At 35.5% G+C, this 19,487-nt stretch overlaps 1 protein-coding gene across 5 annotated transcripts in view; it reads right to left on the bottom strand.

The window, feature by feature from the left end:
• The window catches only part of STXBP4 (syntaxin binding protein 4), a 167,007-nt gene that overhangs the window by 118,992 nt on the left and 28,528 nt on the right, over positions 1 to 19,487 (bottom strand). For all 5 annotated transcript variants that reach the window (XM_059149747.1, XM_059149751.1, XM_059149750.1 and 2 more), the window contains 6 exons: positions 18,896 to 19,002; positions 18,317 to 18,536; positions 17,249 to 17,327; positions 10,824 to 10,918; positions 3,668 to 3,764; positions 885 to 976 (listed from right to left, as the gene is read on the bottom strand). In XM_059149747.1, coding sequence (XP_059005730.1) covers positions 885 to 976; positions 3,668 to 3,764; positions 10,824 to 10,918; positions 17,249 to 17,327; positions 18,317 to 18,536; positions 18,896 to 19,002 — 690 coding nt within the window. The remainder of the gene's footprint in view (positions 1 to 884; positions 977 to 3,667; positions 3,765 to 10,823; positions 10,919 to 17,248; positions 17,328 to 18,316; positions 18,537 to 18,895; positions 19,003 to 19,487) is intronic.

Genomic DNA, 19,487 nt, shown 5'->3' with positions numbered 1-19,487 from the left:
GCTAGTGGTTATGTCTCTGGAGCCCTAACTCATGCACAGACAAGAACAGATTTTGAGTGAACTAAATACATAAATTGGGAAGACCTTCCTGAATGATACAATAACACAGAAACTCCATAATGAAAAGGCCTGAAAAATCTCATATATAAATATAAATGTCATAAATGTCAAAGTTCTTTTTTTAGGATTTATTTATTTTGAGAGACAGAGAGTGGGGGAGAGAATGGATGGGGGAGGGGCGAGGCAGAGGGAGAGAGAGAATCTTCAAGCAGATTCCTCATTGAGTACAGAGTCTAAAGGGGGGCTCAATCCCAGGATCCTGAGAGCATGACCCGAGCCAAAATCAAGAGTCAGACGCTTAATTGACTGAGCCACCCAGGCACCCCTAAATGCCAAAGTTCTGTAGAACAAAGGATGTGTGAAGTCAACACCTTCACAATTATATTTTACTTAAAGCACAGAAAAGGCAAAAGAGGAGGCAAAAGAATACTTAAGATCACGACCTGAGTCAAAACTAGGAGTCGAATGCTTAAGGGACTGAGGCCACGCAGGCACGCCTTCCTTCATGTTAATCTGGAGGCTGATGTATAAGGATGGTTCAGACTGTAAAAATTTCAGAGGGTATACACTTTAGGGTACTTTCTGTGATAAATTTAGGGAGGACTAACATGAGGAAATACTGAAAGAGGAGGGACAGAAGAGACCAAGATGAAATTTTACTTTTGATTTTAAATTAATATGTGTTTGTTATATGAAGAAGTATCTGTTATTTGCATAATTTTTTAAAAGTGAAAAATGAGAAAAAAAGGCTACATATATGACATATAGCAGTCAAGACTTAGGATCCAGGCACAATCAAGACACTTTCATAAGGCATACCCTACCTGTGAATCTAATATGCTGGAAATTTCACGTGCACTGACATTCACTTCATCCAACTGCAAGCAAAACAAGTTTCTGGCAACCTGGACAAAATCTGAAATGGAATGCACTTCAGTAGGAACATGACATTTAACCTCATCTAAATACATCTTACCTTTTTCTAAATGAAGTTGAAGCTATGCGTGATAACTCACACTTTAAACTTAACTTTTCAGTGGATTACCTCAAAGTGGTATTAACTGAAGCGACAGAAATACAGCCTCAAATAAAAAGTGAGAGATACACTGGTTTTAACTAACCTCAGTTAACTTTGCTGAGGTTAACAAATCAGTTAAGATAACAACAAAGCACATACATGTCACAGGCATATCTATTTCTGCAACTCTTTTACCATGAGCAAGAACCTCTCTGAAACATAGGACAATATTGTGACTTACAGCTTTTCTAGCAGGAGCCAGAGGTTTAATAATAATAATAATAATAGCAGGAGCTAATATTTATAGAACAGCGTCTGTGCTCAGCACAGTGCTTTGCTATTTCATCCCCCCAACAATTCTCTGAGGTAGGTCTTCTTATACTCTCCATTCCACACATGGCAGCTAAGACAAGTTAACGGCCAACTTCCCACCGCCACATGGCAAGTTAGTAGCAGACCAGAATTCCATTTAAGGTCTGACTCCAAGGCATATGATATACTCTGAACAACTGTTAATTAAGCCTTCCTAATACTGGGGCGCCTGGGTGGGTCAGCAGGTTAAGAGTTTGCCTTCGGCTCAGGTCATGATCCCAGGGTCCTGGGATGGAGCTCAGCATCTGACTCCCTGCCGAGCAGGGAGCCTGCTTCTCCCTCTTCCTCTACTGCTCCCCCTGCTTGTGCTCTCTTGCTCTGCCAAATAAATAAATAAAATCTAAAAAAAAAAAAAAAAAAACCCAAACCAAAAAGACCCCAAAAACCTGCCTGATGCTGGCTAGCAAACTGTAAGCTTCTTCAAACATGAGTATGACCCATTCATCTATGCATCTTCAAATTTTTTAACTTTAGCTATTACACTTTTAATTTCCAAAGATCCTTTTTTGTATTTTCTGATGGTTCCTATTCTACAACATCCTATTCTTTATTTCCTGGATGCCTTATCTTTGTTTAACCTCTTCAAAGATGTTCACGGTGGTTTGTCTGAAGTTCTCTCCTGATTTTTCATGATTCCTCCTTTTTCAGGGTTCTGTTTTTCTCTTTGTCAGAAAGTTTTGGGCTCTTCTATTTTACGTTGGAGAATTTCTCCAAATGTCTGGTGACCCTTGGCTATGAGTTCACATTTAAGAAGAATCACCACCAAAACACTGATGGAAATTTTGTGTACATAACTTGCTTTGTCATCTGGCCAGTTTCACTACAGAGCAATCGGGGGGCCAACTGACATTTTGGTGCAGCTTCTTCAGCGAGAATCTTACAGTCTCTTGCCTACAGAGGATAAACATAACTGCAAAGTTCACCGAGCAATCTGGGTGTGTGTTGTGATAACTAATCATACATTCCTCCAAATTCCCTGACTGCTGGGAACTATAGGTTCAGAAGCTCTCTGGTTTAATTTCTCAAGAGAACATACTTCTTTTCTTTGTAGGTATAAGGGACTGTTACAACCTGGGCTGCTTGAGAGGGGACAGGTAACAGCTCGACAAAAACTTCTTATGCAGATTTTTAACAACCCTATTTGAAATGCCCTGCCTATTTCTGAAGAGAAATACCTGATACTTTTAATTCCTAAGCATTTTTAGGGGCAAATCAGCTTGTTTCCTATTGTGTTTCCCCCATTGCTTTAGGCTGGGGGAAATATCACTTGGGCTATCTGGCCTCTATTCACCAATTCATTGAATATCCTTATCCACATTCCGTCCTTTCGTATCACGGTTTTGGTTAATATATGCAAATCTGTTTTCTGTTCTCCTCCCTATTTGGGGTAATTTTCAAACAGGAGAGGAAGGCAAATGTTTATTTTTTCTATCACTTTGAAATTAAAAAGTGAATTTCTTTTTAGTAATACAGACACTTTAAAAATGATGCAATGTTGCATCTATTGTATAAAAAAATTAAATACTGAATGTTATCGATATAAAAGACTGTTATATTTAAACATTACTAGTAGCAGAACAAACGCCTACATATAATGTCTCTTGCAAACAACTTATGAATACCTATCAAATTTCTAAACCACTTGTGGGAATTTATCCCAAGAAAAAGAAGGAAAAAAAACTACGATGTTAAATATAGACTTGATAATACTATCAGCTACTGAGAAACCATCAAAATTCCCTAAAGTAGAAAGGCTTTATATTATAGTACATCAACTAAGTATGTCAATATTACTCTAACTTTAATAAGAATAATTATATAGCATCATCAAAATATTTATTCTGTCATATTAGCTGGAAAAAAGTATGAAATCTCATAGCAGTAGAATTAGAAGTTTGATATTTTATATTGTTTCTTCTGTTATTTGTGAGAAATGTTTACATTTCTTTACATTACAGTAAATAAGAAACAAAGAAGGATAGAATGAAGGTATTTTTGAGCTGGAAGATTCTAGGAAAGTCGCCTTTCTGCTGACCCAGCCAGGCCAAGTTAATTCTAGACGACATTTTAGGGTACTGACCAAGGAACCTGAAATAGATGTGGTATTTTTTTTTCCCCTCTTTCCTTCTAAAGAAGAAGCACTCTTAATGAAAACAGGTCACCATAACTCTCCCACCACGCTTCTGTGATGACACAACACGATAAACCTAATATTACCTCCAAAAGACACTGTTCCCTTTGGGTCTACTTGCACTTGCTGTCTCAGGGCTTGATGTTGTTCCTTTGTGGGCTGAATTCCAAGATAATCTAGAGCCTGGAAGGAAAAGGACTCATGTGAAGTAATTTTTCAAATCTCTGAAGAATAAAACTTTTCATTGCAACTTTATTTTACAACCCAATGAAAAGAATCAATATCAGGAACAGGGACCAGAATTACATGCCCAGAGAGAGTCGGTTGACTATTTATGGATTAATTTTCTATAAAATATTAGCTTCCCGATTCTAACACCACCTCAATTTTTCATGGTTTGCTTCTTTTCTTTTTTCTTTCTCTTTTTTTGCAAGACTAGCACTTTGGCTGATGCCAAATTTATAAGCATAGCCCTAAAACCAAAATTCAAATTTCTTAGCTTAAAATATGTGATTATGGCAGAAAAAAAATAGCAAGGAAATTCTATTAAATCAGATAAAACATTAATTTCTATGAGTAGCACTACAAAACATACCTGTTCATGTATAGGTAGCCAGGCACAGTGAGAAGAGACAGGAGAAATGGAGATTAGGAAAGAGTCATAGATTCATTCAAGAGTGATTCTAGAGCTTAGCTAAGTATCATCTTCCTGCTCCGTCTACACGGTCATAAATATTTACCTTGTGTAACATGGAATAATGGTTAACTTTTGGAGATCTTTCCCTTCAGTTACAAAAATGTTCCAAGCACACAGACATACACAGGAAGACAATAATACAAAGAACATCCATGTACTCAAATACTCATTGGTATTTGCATGAAATTATATATATTTTTAAGAAATAAACATTGCAGACTTGGTTGAAAGCTTTCACTGTTGTTCCTTGGCAGGAACAACTATCCTAAGGTGGGTGTAAGCTTTCTGTCCACGATCTGATACCATTACTACATGTATGCCCTAATGTTATGTACTCCTGTGCACTTAAAATTTTATACCAATAGTGTACTATAAACATTATTTATAAATTTATAAATTTGTTCACAAATTATTGTTTTTACCTCCATGTTATGATTCTGTAATTGCTCAATATTCTTATCTGTGAAACTAGTTCACTTAACTTTAAATGGTATGCCACTGTATAAATACAAATTATATATTCTCTGATGGATGGGCTTTTATCATTACTCCAGCTTTAAAATTACAAAACATTATACATATCTCCTTGTATGGCGGTGTGAAAATTTCTCTACAGTATATCCCTAAAAGAGGAAATGCTGAATCATATGTAGTGCGTGTGTGTGTGTGTGTGTACATATATATATTGTCAACTTTAGATATTGTAAAATTATTCTCCAAACTGGCTGCAGCAATTTATACACACCACTGGCAATAAGACCTATTTTTCTACATTCTTAAGAACATTTGTTGTTTTCACACTTTAAATTTTGTCAATATGTTGAATATGATTTGGATGCTGTTGAATTCCTTTAGTTACAAGTGAGATTAAACGTCTTTTACATGTTTATTAGCAAAGTTTTTGACTCGTAAATCAATTAGCAATATGTCTTATATTTTTACACAGTTTTGAGAAGTATTTTTTGCTAGTGATTTCTAATTTGGTGATGTTCTCCCAAATATGGAAACAAAAACTGTCTCTAGACATTGCAAAATGTCCCTGAGGGAAGGGAAAAAAAACAAAAACAAACGCTCCTTAAGAACTACTTCTCCAGAGACAAACACTATTATTAATAGTTTGGTGCATAATTTTCTGAAATTGTTCTATGAATATAGACTCTAAATATTCAATATACATAAATTATGTATTTATTTATAATAATTATGCTACACAGTATTATACATTTTAAAAAATTGTCAATATATCATAGCTTTCTGTTCTGTACATTTTTGCATCTTTTGCATACTTTTCAAAACTGGTGTGATAGTGCCTTAACACTCAAGTACATATACTTCAAATTTTGAATGTAAAAAAACATTACAAATTATGCCTCCATCAGAAAGGACGAATACCCAACTTTTGTAGCAACATGGACGGGACTGGAAGAGATTATGCTGAGTGAAATCAGTCAAGGAGAGAGAGTCAATTATCATACGGTTTCACTTATTTGTGGAGCATAACAAATAGCATGGAGGACATGGGGAGTTAGAGAGGAGAAGGGAGTTGAGGGAAATTGGAAGGGGAGGTGAACCATGAGAGACTATGGACTCTGAAAAACAACCTGAGTGTTTTGAAGGGGTGGGTGAGAGGTTGGGGGAACCAAGTAGTGGGTATTAGGGAGGGCACGGATTGCATGGAGCACTGGGTGTGGTGCAAAAACAATGAATACTGTTATGCTGAAAAGAAATAAAAAATTATTTTTAAAAAAGGTCCCTTTTGAACTTCTCCCTAGAGGTAATACATCTTATACATTTGGTTCAATATTCCTGAGTATTTTATTATATAATATTTGGTATCTACTAAAAACAAATATGTAATAGATATACATGTTTTAAAGCAGAGCAATAAAATAAAAATTCCGTGAGTACATTTAAGAATTATAAAACTGCCAATAGGGCTGAATTCATGTCATACTGCTGTCCTACTACACGAGAGGTAACCACTAGTATTGAACTGTGGGATCATCATCCCCATATGACTTATTTTAAGATGCCTGGTCACATGCATAGGTATCCCTAATGTGTTGTTTTGTTTTGCTATGTTTTAGCTTCATAAAAATGCTGCAGGTAGTCATAATTCTGAAACTTGCTTTTTTCACCCTACACTATGGTTTCATCATTCATCTGTATATGCTATTTTAACATCAGCACATTCATTTTCATTGATAAATACCTGATTAGATGAATATGTCACAATTTACTCACCCACCCTCCAGCACACTGGGGCTTTCTGCTTACCAGGAATGTTAACAAAGAACATTCTTGTACACATCTACTCTAGCACCTAGATACAACTTTCTTTAGGGTATATACTCAGGAGAAGTATTGGTGGGTCTTTTTTGATTGACTGTAGGGCTTTTTTTTTTTTAAAGATTTTATTTATTCATTTGACAGACAGAGATCACAAGTAGGCAGAGACACAGGCAGAGAGAGAGAGAGAAAGCAGGGTCCCCGCTGAGCAGAGAGCCCGATGTGGGGCTCAATCCCAGGACCCCGAGACCAAGACCCGAGCTGAAGGCAGAGGGCTCAACCCACTGAGCCACCCAGCCGCCCCTGAGTGTAGGACTTTTAAAAGTATTTTGGATAGCAATATTTTATATTATGTGTATTACAAGTATTTTCTCCCAGTTTGCAGCACAACTTTTTACTTTTTTATATTTACTTTATGGAGTTCTTTATGGACAGTTCCCAGGCATGTTTGCATACCATTATTTCATGTTTTTATAAACATATATAATAGGGTATCTGGGTGGCTCAATCGGTTAAGCATCCAACTCTTGATTTTGGCTTGGGTCAAGATCTAGGAGAAGTGAGATAGAGCCCTGTGTTGGGCTCCATGCTGGGTGTAGAGTCTACTTAAGATTCTCTTTCTCCTTTTCCCTCTGTCCCTCCCACTCTTCTTCCAAAAAAAAAAAAAAAAAGCATATAAATGATAAACTTGAAATTTAAAACAGATTGTCTCTTGGGGAGAGGGAGAGATATATATGATCAAGAAGAAACACAAAGGCAATGTCAAAAACTCTGATTCTTAGCTGGGTGGTAGGTACAGGTGGGTTTGTTTTATTATTCTTTAAACTGTACATATACAGTATAATCATTCTGTGTATGATTGATGTTTTCATGTAAAGAAATAAAAACAATTTTACAAAAGTAATGCAAACAAAACACCTGCCACAGAAGGTATGAAATATATGATTATTATTATACTAAGTATAATGGAATTTTATCGAAGTACAATGGAACTTTATCTAGAGCCAAACTTTAGAAATTTACTCTAGATGAAAACAGCATATTGGTGAAGTAAGCTCATAAATTTAAATGGAAAATAATCTATTTTTGGTCAAAAAACAAGTTCTAAAAATTTCTTGAATAAGCAATGTCATCTTTTAACCTTAAGCAAAAATGCAAACTGTTTAATGGACAAATAAAAGTCCTTAACTCTTTCTAATATGAGTCCTTAACTCTTTCTAATGTCTGAATGATGAATTTTAAAAATGTCACTTCTTTACAATATTCATCGCACACTTCCCAACCTAATATAAAGAACAACTCATTAACTGTAATCAGACATGGGGTATGCCATTGCTCACTACAGCTTTCTTCAAATGCTACAGAAATGGCAAGAGCTAAAGTAAATATCAGCAAAATGGCATCTGTATCCCAAAGCATCTTTCTCAGGTACAAAAATACACATAGGATGGAAATACAATAATTCTTGGTCTTCAAGCCAACTAATAAACTGTATACCTACTTGCTGTGTTTACCATGCCTACTTGTATGTCTAACATTAGGATTAAATGAGACCCACAGTACTCATAAAAATGCTTTAAAAATATAGCACTGCAAATACCCATGGTGAAATTATTTTAAAATATCTGTATATTAAATCATCCTCAGAGTATTCGTAGGAAGAGGCAATCCATTTTTCAGAAAAGGAATTAATGAATAAGTAGTTTAATATTAGAAATCATTTTCTAGTATATCCTGATACAAAGCTGGTTACTTAGACTGGTGAAACACAGAGAATTTCATGAAGATGATGCCATAAATATATATATATATATATATATATATATATACACACATATATGTTTATATATATGTATATATCTTGATAGGTAATTTCCTTTAGCAAATTCTAACTTCTCCGTTTTTCTTAAGAATTGTACTGAGTAGGCTATTTACTTAATAACCACATGATTAGTCAACACCTTTCCTTATGAAATCTTATTGTAACACAAATTTCCTAGATGCTGTATGTAATATATTTATAGAAGATAAAGGAAAAAGACAATTTTATTTCATTTTAAATATTTGATCACATTGGCCTTATCTGTTACTGAACAGTAAATATGTTAAAAATATAATAGATAATAAAATTGAACCTGTCTACAAAATAACAACTGAAATAGAAGGACCTATTTTAAAAGGAATGATACAGATATTATTACATTATTATGCAACCAAACAAAAAAGGAAGAGTAGCTTAGCAAATATTTGGGTAGATAGGAGCTAATTTGGATTCTGGAAAAAAAAAAATTCTTATTTAGGAAAATGCCGTTTCATACTCTGAAAACACAGAATGCTCTACTAAATAAAGTCACTAAATATACTTTGAATAAGAAGAAACTGAATTAACACAGAATGTGGGTCGCCTTTGCTATAATACTGCCATTTTATTTTTCCAGAAAAATAATTTTTTTAAGCTAATAGGAGGACCAAACCCTGGAAATTCTGATTCAACAGTCAAACGACTCAAATTTCTCAGAATCAATACAGATTTCGATGATTTTCATATCTAAGGCAATTAATTAGATTTTTTAAAAAAATCATGTGCTAGGAAAACTTAAATTGAATAAGAAAACAAAGGCAGCCAAGTCAAGTCATTAGCTGGATAACTTCCTCCTTACCCAGAGAAACCGTATTAAATCTGGATGTTTAGAAACGCATATTAAAGCAACATCATTAAAAACAATAACTTCTTTATTTTTTAGATATTTATAGGTGTTTTTACACCTCAAATATACATTAAAAAAATGTTAATATTAACTGATTATAAACCTTGGCATTAGTCAGAACTTAACATTTAAGTCCCCAATAAAAAGAGAGTACAAGTTAGCAAATGAGATTCAGGATTCTGAAAACCCAAACAAGCTATCTATAAAGTGTCTAATTGGGGCGCCTGGGTGGCTCAGTGGGTTGGGCCGCTGCCTTCGGCTCAGGTCATGATCTCGGGGTCCTGGGATCGAGTCCCGCATCGGGCTCTCTGCTTAGCAGGGAGCCTGCTTCCTCCTCTCTCTCTCTCTGCCTGCCTCTCTGCCTACTTGTGATCTCTCTCTGTCAAATAAATAAATAAATAAATCTTTAAAAAAAAAAAAAAGTATCTAATTAATTGGAAAGTTTAATGAGCACAGACCAGGTGCTTAAACAGTGGTAGGTGTACTAGATATCATCATGAAGAAAGTTAATCTTGTTGTTAAAACAAAATACACAAAAGACTGTACAGCACCAAAAAGTGATGTTGTACTATAGATGTGCAAAATAAGGCAATATTAACCCAAACTATAATAGTTAGCAAAATCTGGACACAGGAGTTGCAATTGAGTTAGCATGTGAACACTGAGCAAGAGTCAAGTTGACTCTGGAAAAGGTATTTGGTACAGGACCATTCAAGCAAAGGTATGAATGTGGGAATAAACGCAATGTGTATTTATTATAGCTGTGCACTTTCAATTCTTCCTAAAATGCATAGGTGTGACTGTGGGAATAAATGCAATGTGTATTTACGGTAGCTGTGCACTTTCATTCTCCCTAAAATGTAAAAAAAAAAAAAAAAAAAAAAAATCATTATTCATGAAAAATGACAGGAAAGTAGAGGCTGTGGACCTACAGAACTATATCCAATTTTATATTTAAAAAAAGACATAGCACATTTTTGCTGTGAGCTCCCAGGTCACCTGACAGGAAAAGCTCTAAAACGCTTTTTTACTTTTTACTTCTTCCTTTTTAATCACCTACATTTCTTTGACATACAGAAGCTCTCAATATTTCACTCTCCCCAGGACTAATTTTTGGTGCCTCTTAGTACATTTCTACCAGCTTCTTTATATTTAGTGAGCATCTATTTTGTTCTTTAGGCTTAGTTTCCCTTTGCTTTTTAAAAAGTTGCACTTACTGCTATTACACATATTTGGGCATAATTCATTCTCTGTTTCCTTTGATTCGACACTGTAAAACATCACATTTGTTTTATTCCTACACAGGAGGAAACTGATTAATTTGGTGTCAATTTAGGTTACAAAAGGTTTTATTTCTATTTGGTACTTGTGAGTGGGCTGCTCAACTCAAACATAAATAATTAAAACTCAAACTGCCATTCATTTAATCGCAAAAAAGTAATTCTTCAAGAAAGTAATGGCTCCAGTCCTTCCTTTATCCTCTCAGAGAATGAGAACACTTCCTTACTTCTATTTTATAGAAGAAAAATGGAAATTTAAAGTATTTACCATTTCCAGTTTCTCTGCCTTGAGGCGAACAGAAGGATTTAGGGAAATCTTCTTTCCTTGTGGTCCATAATTATCAGTCCATGCAGGGGCAATATCTAAGAGACAACAGGGTGCACGTTAATTGGAAACTTAATTGGAATAGAACTTTTCATTTGACAGGATGTGTTCTGGGCTCCTGCTGTTCAAAAATAATTCTGGCTAATCAGTTGGCAGTTTTTACTTTTGTTTTCATTATTTTTTTTTTCTTTAAATCTAAAATGTATCATATAAATCACCCTCACTTGAGCACTAAATGATATAATACAAAAAGAATGGCCAATTATGCCTTAACTCCCATGGAAATATTATTTTAAAAGATAAACATACATCCTACCAGTACCCCATCATCAAAATGCCTTACTAATTGTAAAGTGAAGCCTTTATCTTCCAAAATAAGTAAAATCAAGTTAGGAATTCAAAAATATCATGATATTTCTTTGGCAGAAGTGGTTTTGTTACGGATTCTGAAGGTACTATGGAAAAACTCCTAAGTGCAAACTGTTTCAAGTTTGCACATAAAGTATGATACAGACTAGGAACTTTTGGAACCCCTTACTTTACATTAAGGTTATATTTCAGGAAGCATAGATGGACTTCCAAGAGTTAAGTTTCATACAACTCTCACCCATTCTAATACCTTCTTAATCTATCTACACTGATGATTTAGATGAGCCTTCGTCCTTTTGCATGAATAAGAGATCAGATGCCACAAAGGATTAGACCTTGAAAAATTATTTGTTTTAATATGCCAAAGTATGGAAAAAAAAATTCTTGTAATTCATGTCAATCCTTGTATCTAAATTGTCACTATTCTAAATACACTTCTAAATGGTATTTTACTAGTTCTACATAGAAACAAGAGGAAGAGAAAAAACTTTTTGAAATGTCACATCTTTATGCAGTGTTTTAATTTTTTTTTAATTTCTCAGAGCATCTGTCTCTAAGTACAAAATGATTTGCATTCTCTTTCTTAAGAACATAAGAAGCGCATATGAAAATAAATAGTCTTCCTCTAAACCTTTAACACATCCTTAACATTCTATGTAAAATCTTGAATATAGCTTATAGGTGTCAAGATCATAAAAAAAAAAATGGTTACTGACTTTTAGCTTCAAATGGAATCAAACCTTGAGGAAGACTGATTTTAGTATAATAGAATTTTTACATTTCTGATAAAAGCAGCAAAGTCTCTTTTGTCATCATGATACTTAATTGTTAGCCACTAGACAAAAAATAGTATATATGTATATATATGTATTTTTTTCTTTTTTTCTCTTAAGAGAAATTCTGTGCCAAACCTACAGTGTGGCACAAAAGATCAGCATGGAGTAGAGAGGTATAGAAGACCAAAGAGCAGGGAAGTCAAACTTTATTTTTCATTTTTAATGTTTGGATTTGTGAGGCTTGTCAATGACCTTCAGCTTGACGTCTGACCTGCAATTAAGGAACAGGAGCACTACTAGGTGGACCCAAACTAGCCTAATCATGATTTCAGACCAATAATCCTCCTCCTGGGAGTGAATTACCCTGTGCAAGTGTTAAGTATGTGGAAGGGCTGGGGGATGGGAGGGAGACAGAGCAGAATGGAACAGGGAAGAACAGGGACACACACACAGCAACCACACACACTGAGGCATGCATTCTCACTTATGTATTCCTATACATAAGCATAAAAATTTGCCGTCTGTAACAGTGGAAATGACAGCAAATCAGCTCTTATTTATGCTAACTTTGAGCCAGGCAATGCACTAAGTACTTCATAGAGATGAGCCCATTAAGCTTTACGATAGCCATAATGACATAGGTGTCATTATTGCCATCGCAAAGATGGAGAGATCAAGGCCCCAAAAGGTAAAGAAACCAGCCGATGATCACACAGCTAGGAAGTGACCATGTCAGGATTCTAGTCTCTTGTGACTCCCAAAGCCATTATTCCTAAATGTCGTCAGTATCTTTCATCATGTTTTCTCATCTGTAAAGTAGTTAGAATAAAATAGTGCACCTTACAGAAATTGTAAAGGTAAAATATAGAATCAGAGAAAACTACTACGAACACTAGAGAATATTGTTTGTCTGTGTTTAAGTAGGCTCCATGGCCAGCCTGGAGCCCAACACGGGGCTTGAACTGGTGACTCTGAGATAAAGACCCGAGCTGAGATCGAGAGTCACACGCTTAACAGACTGAGCCACCCATGCACACTTAGAATATTGTTAATATTAACAAACAGACATATAAACAGGAGATTGAAAGTAAAACTACAGTAACTCCCCCCCGCCCCGCATATTTAACAATATGCAGTCATGGCTTAACAAAATCCCACTTTCTTTCGGCCAACCTTCCCCTAAACCTGTACCTTTGAGCCAAAACCTCAGGAGGATTTGTGCATAAATCCGGCATGCTTTGGTGATTCAGAGGAGCTTGACCTGAAAAGCTGCTCATAGACAGACAGCTTTCCCCATTTGCTGGTGACATCTCTCAATTCTGGCCTCAAGCTCTTGATTTGCTCCTCTCAGGGGGAGTGAGGATTTTCAAAGGATAGCTTATTATTCTCTTGGATCTTCTCTTCTATTCCTCTTTTTAGGGGAAGAAAGGGAATGTTTTAAGAGGGCAGGATCAAAACCATTTGGTTTATACCACGAACCCTCTATGAATATTTTCCCCCATCACTATTTTGTTTCAGTTATAAAACCTTAGTGTGGGAGGATTACAGTTTGTGTTCTGTAAAGTTAAAGTAATGATAATATTTCTTCATGCAATAATTCACTCAATTTTTCAGGAATGTCTGTAGTATGCTTTGAGCTCACCAGTTCATGCATTAGTCAGCTTATAGCAATAGTAAATGACTCTGAGTTCTGAAATAAGACATTTATATAATAGTTTTTTAAAAACATATTCAAGTATTATATGGATTTTTAAAATTCTTTTTTTTTTTTTTTTAAAGATTTTATTTATTTATTTGACAGAGAGAAATCACAAGTAGACAGAGAGGCAGGCGGAGAGAGAGAGAGGGAAGCAGGCTCCCTGCTGAGCAGAGAGCCCGATGCGGGACTCGATCCCAGCACTCTGAGATCATGACCTGAGCCGAAGGCAGCGGCTTAACCCACTGAGCCACCCAGGCGCCCTGGATTTTTAAAATTCTAACCAGTTTTACACTTTGGAATAATTTTGAGATGGGAACATGGGTAGATTTGCTTCAATTCAGTTTGTTTTTGTTGAGATTAACATTAAAACTTGTTTATATTTTTTGAATAAATACCAACTGGCTGAAGAAGTTTAGATGTGACAGTTAAGGGTCTAATTTGGGAAAAATCTATAATTAAGTGCTTATAACAGACAAATCACAATGTATGTAAGTTACCTAGAGATAATTTGGAGTTATTTTTTTTCCCTCCTAGAAAGATCTGGGCTACTACACTTACGTGAAAATAAAAAAATAAGACTACCTCAATGCTAATTCTACCCTAGAAAAGTGTTCAATTTTAATTGTATTTTAATATTTACTTTTCAGAAGGAAAAAATGAAACAAGATAGGATTGGGAGGGAGACAAACCATCTCACAAAACAAACAGCATTGGAGGGGAAGGGGGTAGGGAGAGGGGGGTGGGGTTATGGACATCGGGGAGGGTATGTGCTATGGTGAGTGCTGTGAAGAGTGTAAGCCTGATGATTCACAGACCTGTACCCAGGGGCTAATAATGCATTATATGTTAATTGAAAAAAAAGAAAGGAAAAAAAATTTACTTTTCATACAGCTCACTCAAATATATTTTCATTAAATCATTTTTCTATTATAAAATATAGCACTCTTTCTTTTAGTCACTTATGTGAATTTACCTCATTTTATTCATTATTCTGGAATTTCTTCATTCTAATCAGATCTGCCTCCTAGGATGACCTGGTAGCTAGCTCATCCTTTGTTCTGTGATTTTGCTCCCGGTGAGTCCTTCCCTTAGGAAGATCTCCACCCATCGGTCGATGTTTACCACTTCTTGCACGATCTGGATGATGTCTGATTTTTGCTATGAAATTTCTACATGTTGTGACAAATTCTTTACTATGTACTAATTTGGGGGGCGAGGGGAGGATGCAAAACTGAATTAAAGAATGGGAGCTTTTGTTTCCAGTCTAAAAATATCCCCGAAATATTATCTGAGCTACACTATAGTCAGTGGGTTCTGTAATATTAATAATAACAGCAAAATTTACTGAGCATATGCTATGTCCCAATTACAATGCTAAGTGCCTGATATGCATGACCTCATTTAATATTCATAAAGACCCACGAGGCAACTATTTCAAGGTTACACAGCTAATAAGCTGGAAGCGAAGAAATGAATCTCTACATTGCATTCAGAGCCTGTGCCTTCCCGACACCACACTCTGGCCACTTCTTTCCTTCTCTACTTTGTTCACATCTTTGCACTATCTGGACAAGATAGTATATTCCTTTGAATACAGAAACCACCTGTACCCCGCTCTAGTTAACACAGAATACCGCAAATGGTAGTTATTCAATACAATAAACACATACATATATGTTTTCTAATCTGAATAATGAAGGTTTTTTTTTAACCCATGTTTTATTTCACCATAGACTCTTAAGTATCTCATGGAAAACATCCTAATTCCTTCATAATTCCTCCTGAACTATGTTTTCTACATATCTGACCTGCTCGGTAAGTGGTTCTTGAATAAATAAAAGACTGATAGAGGCAATGAGCAGTCCAATGACTTTCAAAATTAAAATCATGTTACATAAATGTATCCTCACCATTGTTCACTTCTTTCATCTATATTTGTTTTCTTCTTCACATATGTTCCCAGTTTAAAATAAAAACAATACATCAAGAGAATGGAAATTAATTCCATAAAAGGGATAATACTGGGGCTCCTGGGTGGCTCAGTGGGTTAAAGCCTCTGCCTTCAGCTCAGGTCATGATCCTGGGGTCCTGGGATGAAGCCCTGCATTGGGTTCTCTGCTCAGCAGGGAGCCTGATTCCTCCTCTCTCTCTGCTTGCGCTTCTGCCTACTTGTGACCTCTGTCTGTCAAATAAATAAATAAAATCTTTAAAAAAAAAAAAAGAATACTAATAAGATTTCTAAGAGTCAAGGAATCCCTCTAAATAGAAGGGCATTTAATTTATGGCTAGAGATTGCTACCAACGCACTGGTAAATACTGGTCTCCAAATCAGAGGAAAAAACTGTGGAATCCGCTATAAATTCCCAATAAGTGTGGTGCCTGTGTGCTGTGGTCTGAAAGTCTGTGTCCTCCTGAAATGCCTATGTCAAAATCCTAACCCCCAAGGTGATGGTATTCGGAGATGGGGCCTTTGGGAGGGGCTGAGGTCATGAGGGTGAAGCTCTCCTGAATGGGATTAGTATTGTGACTGAAGAGACCCCACAGATCTCCATGTGAGGATACAATGGGAAGTCTGCAACCTGAAAAAGGCTCTCACTGGGACCATGCTAGCACCATGATCCTGGATTTCCAGCCACCAGAACTGTTAGAAATACATGTCTGTTGTTTATAAGCTACCCAGTCTGTGGTATTTTGTCACAGCAGCCCAAATGGACGAAGATACCATGTACTTTATGCTAATTTGTCCTTATTTTGCAATTCTGATCTAGACTAATGCTATTAAAAATTAAGATATACAGGTAACAACTTACATTGGAATTTTTAGACATATGTAATTAACTCTTTCTTTCCTTAAGCATTGGTTTTTGATTGTTGTTGTACTTAATTTTTGGACATAATTTAAAGGGAAAGTTTTTTTCTTGATATTGGAGCTACAAATAGATACTTCACAGTTCGATAAAAAGCAATTTTTCTTATGGGTGGCTCACAGAATTAACATTTTATTGTTTTAAAAATTCAGTAAATCATTTCATGGTAATTATAACTAATAATATTCAATTCATAATACTGATGTTCTTATTAATTTACATCTATACAATCTCTTCTTAAAAAAAACCAAAAACATATTTCATTTCTTAAGCTATGCTCCCATCTATAATTTCTCTGAAAGGTGCATTTAATGAACCTCACCAGTATTTCCCTAAAAGGACAAGGCAACCTAATCTTGATTTAAAGAAGAGTTTACATTATTTGATTTCAACAGTTCATTGATTACTACAGCTTCACAGACACCGTTATGATAATGCATCTTAAAATTTCAACCCTTTGTTCAGGAAAATTTCTAATAAAAGATCTAATCTAACAGGGACCATTGCACAATGCATTCATTTTGCTCTTTTATTCACTGAAGGAAAAAAGGCATAATGCACTCTTCTTTAAAGTCTATTAAGTCACATTATGTACTCCTCATTGAGAAAGAGTAATTGAAAGAAATAATAATAAAGAGGAATTAAATGTGCATTTACCTGTATTAGACATATCCGTAGGGCTGTTTCCCGAAGAAGTAATTGGAGTCTGTTCTGTTTTCTTGTATCCAGTTTTCATCTATGAAAGAAAAGGAAGAACATAAAATGTCATTTTCTAAAGTAGGTCAAAGACCAGACTAGAAGCTCACGTTAACATAAAAAGAATGGTTTAAGAGATTAAAGCAGTAATCCAAAAAAATGAGATCTCTAAAATTTTGTTATATTTATCTCCAAGCAAAGCACTTCAGAATTAAAGAACAACTGCTTTCAGCTCTACCATGTCCAAGGACAACAAAATATAAGGCCATGCACCTTATCTTTGAAAAGTTATTATAACCCCAAATAAAAAAGTATAAGGGGCTGACAGAAAATCTTACACTCTGTATCTTAGTAGCAGGTTCCCGAAACTGAAATTGCCTTTGACAAATTTTATTCCATTGACTGAAAGCCTACCTGAGTTTCCTATTTTGTTTTATAGCTCACATATATTTTAAGAGTACATGCTCTATTTTATAACTTTGATTTTTTTAGGGCCCCGTTGCAATTAGTAATCAATTGTTGATTCTGATGTAGAAACTCCCTCTTTTGGGTGAGTCTACTGGGGTGAACTAGGTATTAGCATGCACACGTGAGGGAACCATAGCCACCTACACTGGGTAATTAGGATTAGCCTCATTGTGCAGGAAAAAAAAGCCAAGGAACAAGAAGGAAGACTGACTGTCTTCAGTCAGGCAGGGAACAGAAATAAGAATAAATTAAACCATATTAGAGATTTTCTGAAAATAAATATGACATTCCTAACATAGTTTTGAATGACAACTAGACATATCTCCTCAAGGCCAATCCTGATCATGACTTTCCGGACAAAAGACACACTGACTTGAAAAATTATATTATTGATACAGTATAAAAATATTAAACAGAAAAAAAAAGGAAAGAACTTTCAAGGAAATATAAATCTGTTTAAAACAACTACACTAACAAAATTATAATTCTATTGCATATAACAAACATAAAAACATACAGGGGATTTATGGACTGCATATATACAGAGAAATGTAAGATTACCTGATTTATCCTAAAAGAAGGTAAAATGGTATCTGTAGTTTGGGGAGTAGATGAGGTCTTTGGAATTAGTGTTTCAGGGGGAGATGGAAGAAGGCTAAATGTTGAGACTTGAGGTCCATATTCTCCGGAAGCTTGTAAAAGAGATGTACAAGATGGATTTCCTGGATGACTGCCATCAGATTTTTGTCTTATGAACGTTATCTCCCAAACAGATTCTGACCTAGCATTAAAAAGAAATCACTTTATGGATATTGTGTAGATACAGTACAGCTGAATTTTAAGATAATGCTTCAATTATTATTAAAATATGCTTGTTTTGGGGGTGCCTAGGTGGTCAGTTAAAGTGACCGACTCTTGATTTCAGCTCAGGTCACAATCTCAGAGTTGTGAGATCAAGCCCCATGTTGGGTTTTGCTGCTCAGTGAGGAGTCTGCTTGAGATTCTCTCTCTTCCTCTGCCCTCCCCTACCCGGCTCACATGCATGATCTTTTAGGATCTAAACTATTTAAACCTCTTAAGTTACTGTTTTTGAGAAGACATGCTAACTAACTTATTCTATTTTATGAATAGGATAGTTACCTCAACTTGGCTCTGGTAATTATGCTTTTTGCTTCTTCAAAGGATACACCAATCATAGATTCCTTGTTTATTGAGACAAGTTGATCTCCTGGCTTCAAACGTCCATCCTAACAAAAGTAGTAATAAATATAAAAAAATTAATAATGATGGTGTTTAAAAAAAAATAACTGATGCAACTAAACAAAAAAAAAATTTAGTGAACAGTCTTTTTAAGAAGGAGTAAAAAGAAAATCTTAGACAAAAAAACCTCACTAGCATAAAGTTTTAACTAAAGCCTGGTTTGCTTACATATGGAATGAAATGGAACAGTTCCTGTATATGTGAGCTGAATTTGCACACTAAGGAATCCTGAAGACACACATGAAGACATAGCCAGGTACACCAGGAAAAGACTCATTTTAAAAGGCTGGTACTACAGTGCCTGGGTGGCTCAACTGGTTAAGTGTTTGCCTTTGTCTCAGGTCATAATCTCAGGGTTCTGGGAATGAGCCCCCTGTCAGGCTCCCTGCTCAGTGGGGAGTCTGCTTGTCCCTCTCTTAAGACTTCCCTCTGCCCCTCCCCGCTCTCTTTCTCTCTCCAATAAATAAACAAA

The sequence above is a fragment of the Mustela lutreola genome, chromosome 15 (genome assembly GCF_030435805.1).
Source record: "Mustela lutreola isolate mMusLut2 chromosome 15, mMusLut2.pri, whole genome shotgun sequence".
NCBI lineage: Eukaryota > Metazoa > Chordata > Mammalia > Carnivora > Mustelidae > Mustela > Mustela lutreola.
Note: the sequence above shows the minus strand (reverse complement) of the source record. Positions and strands in the feature narration are given on the sequence as shown.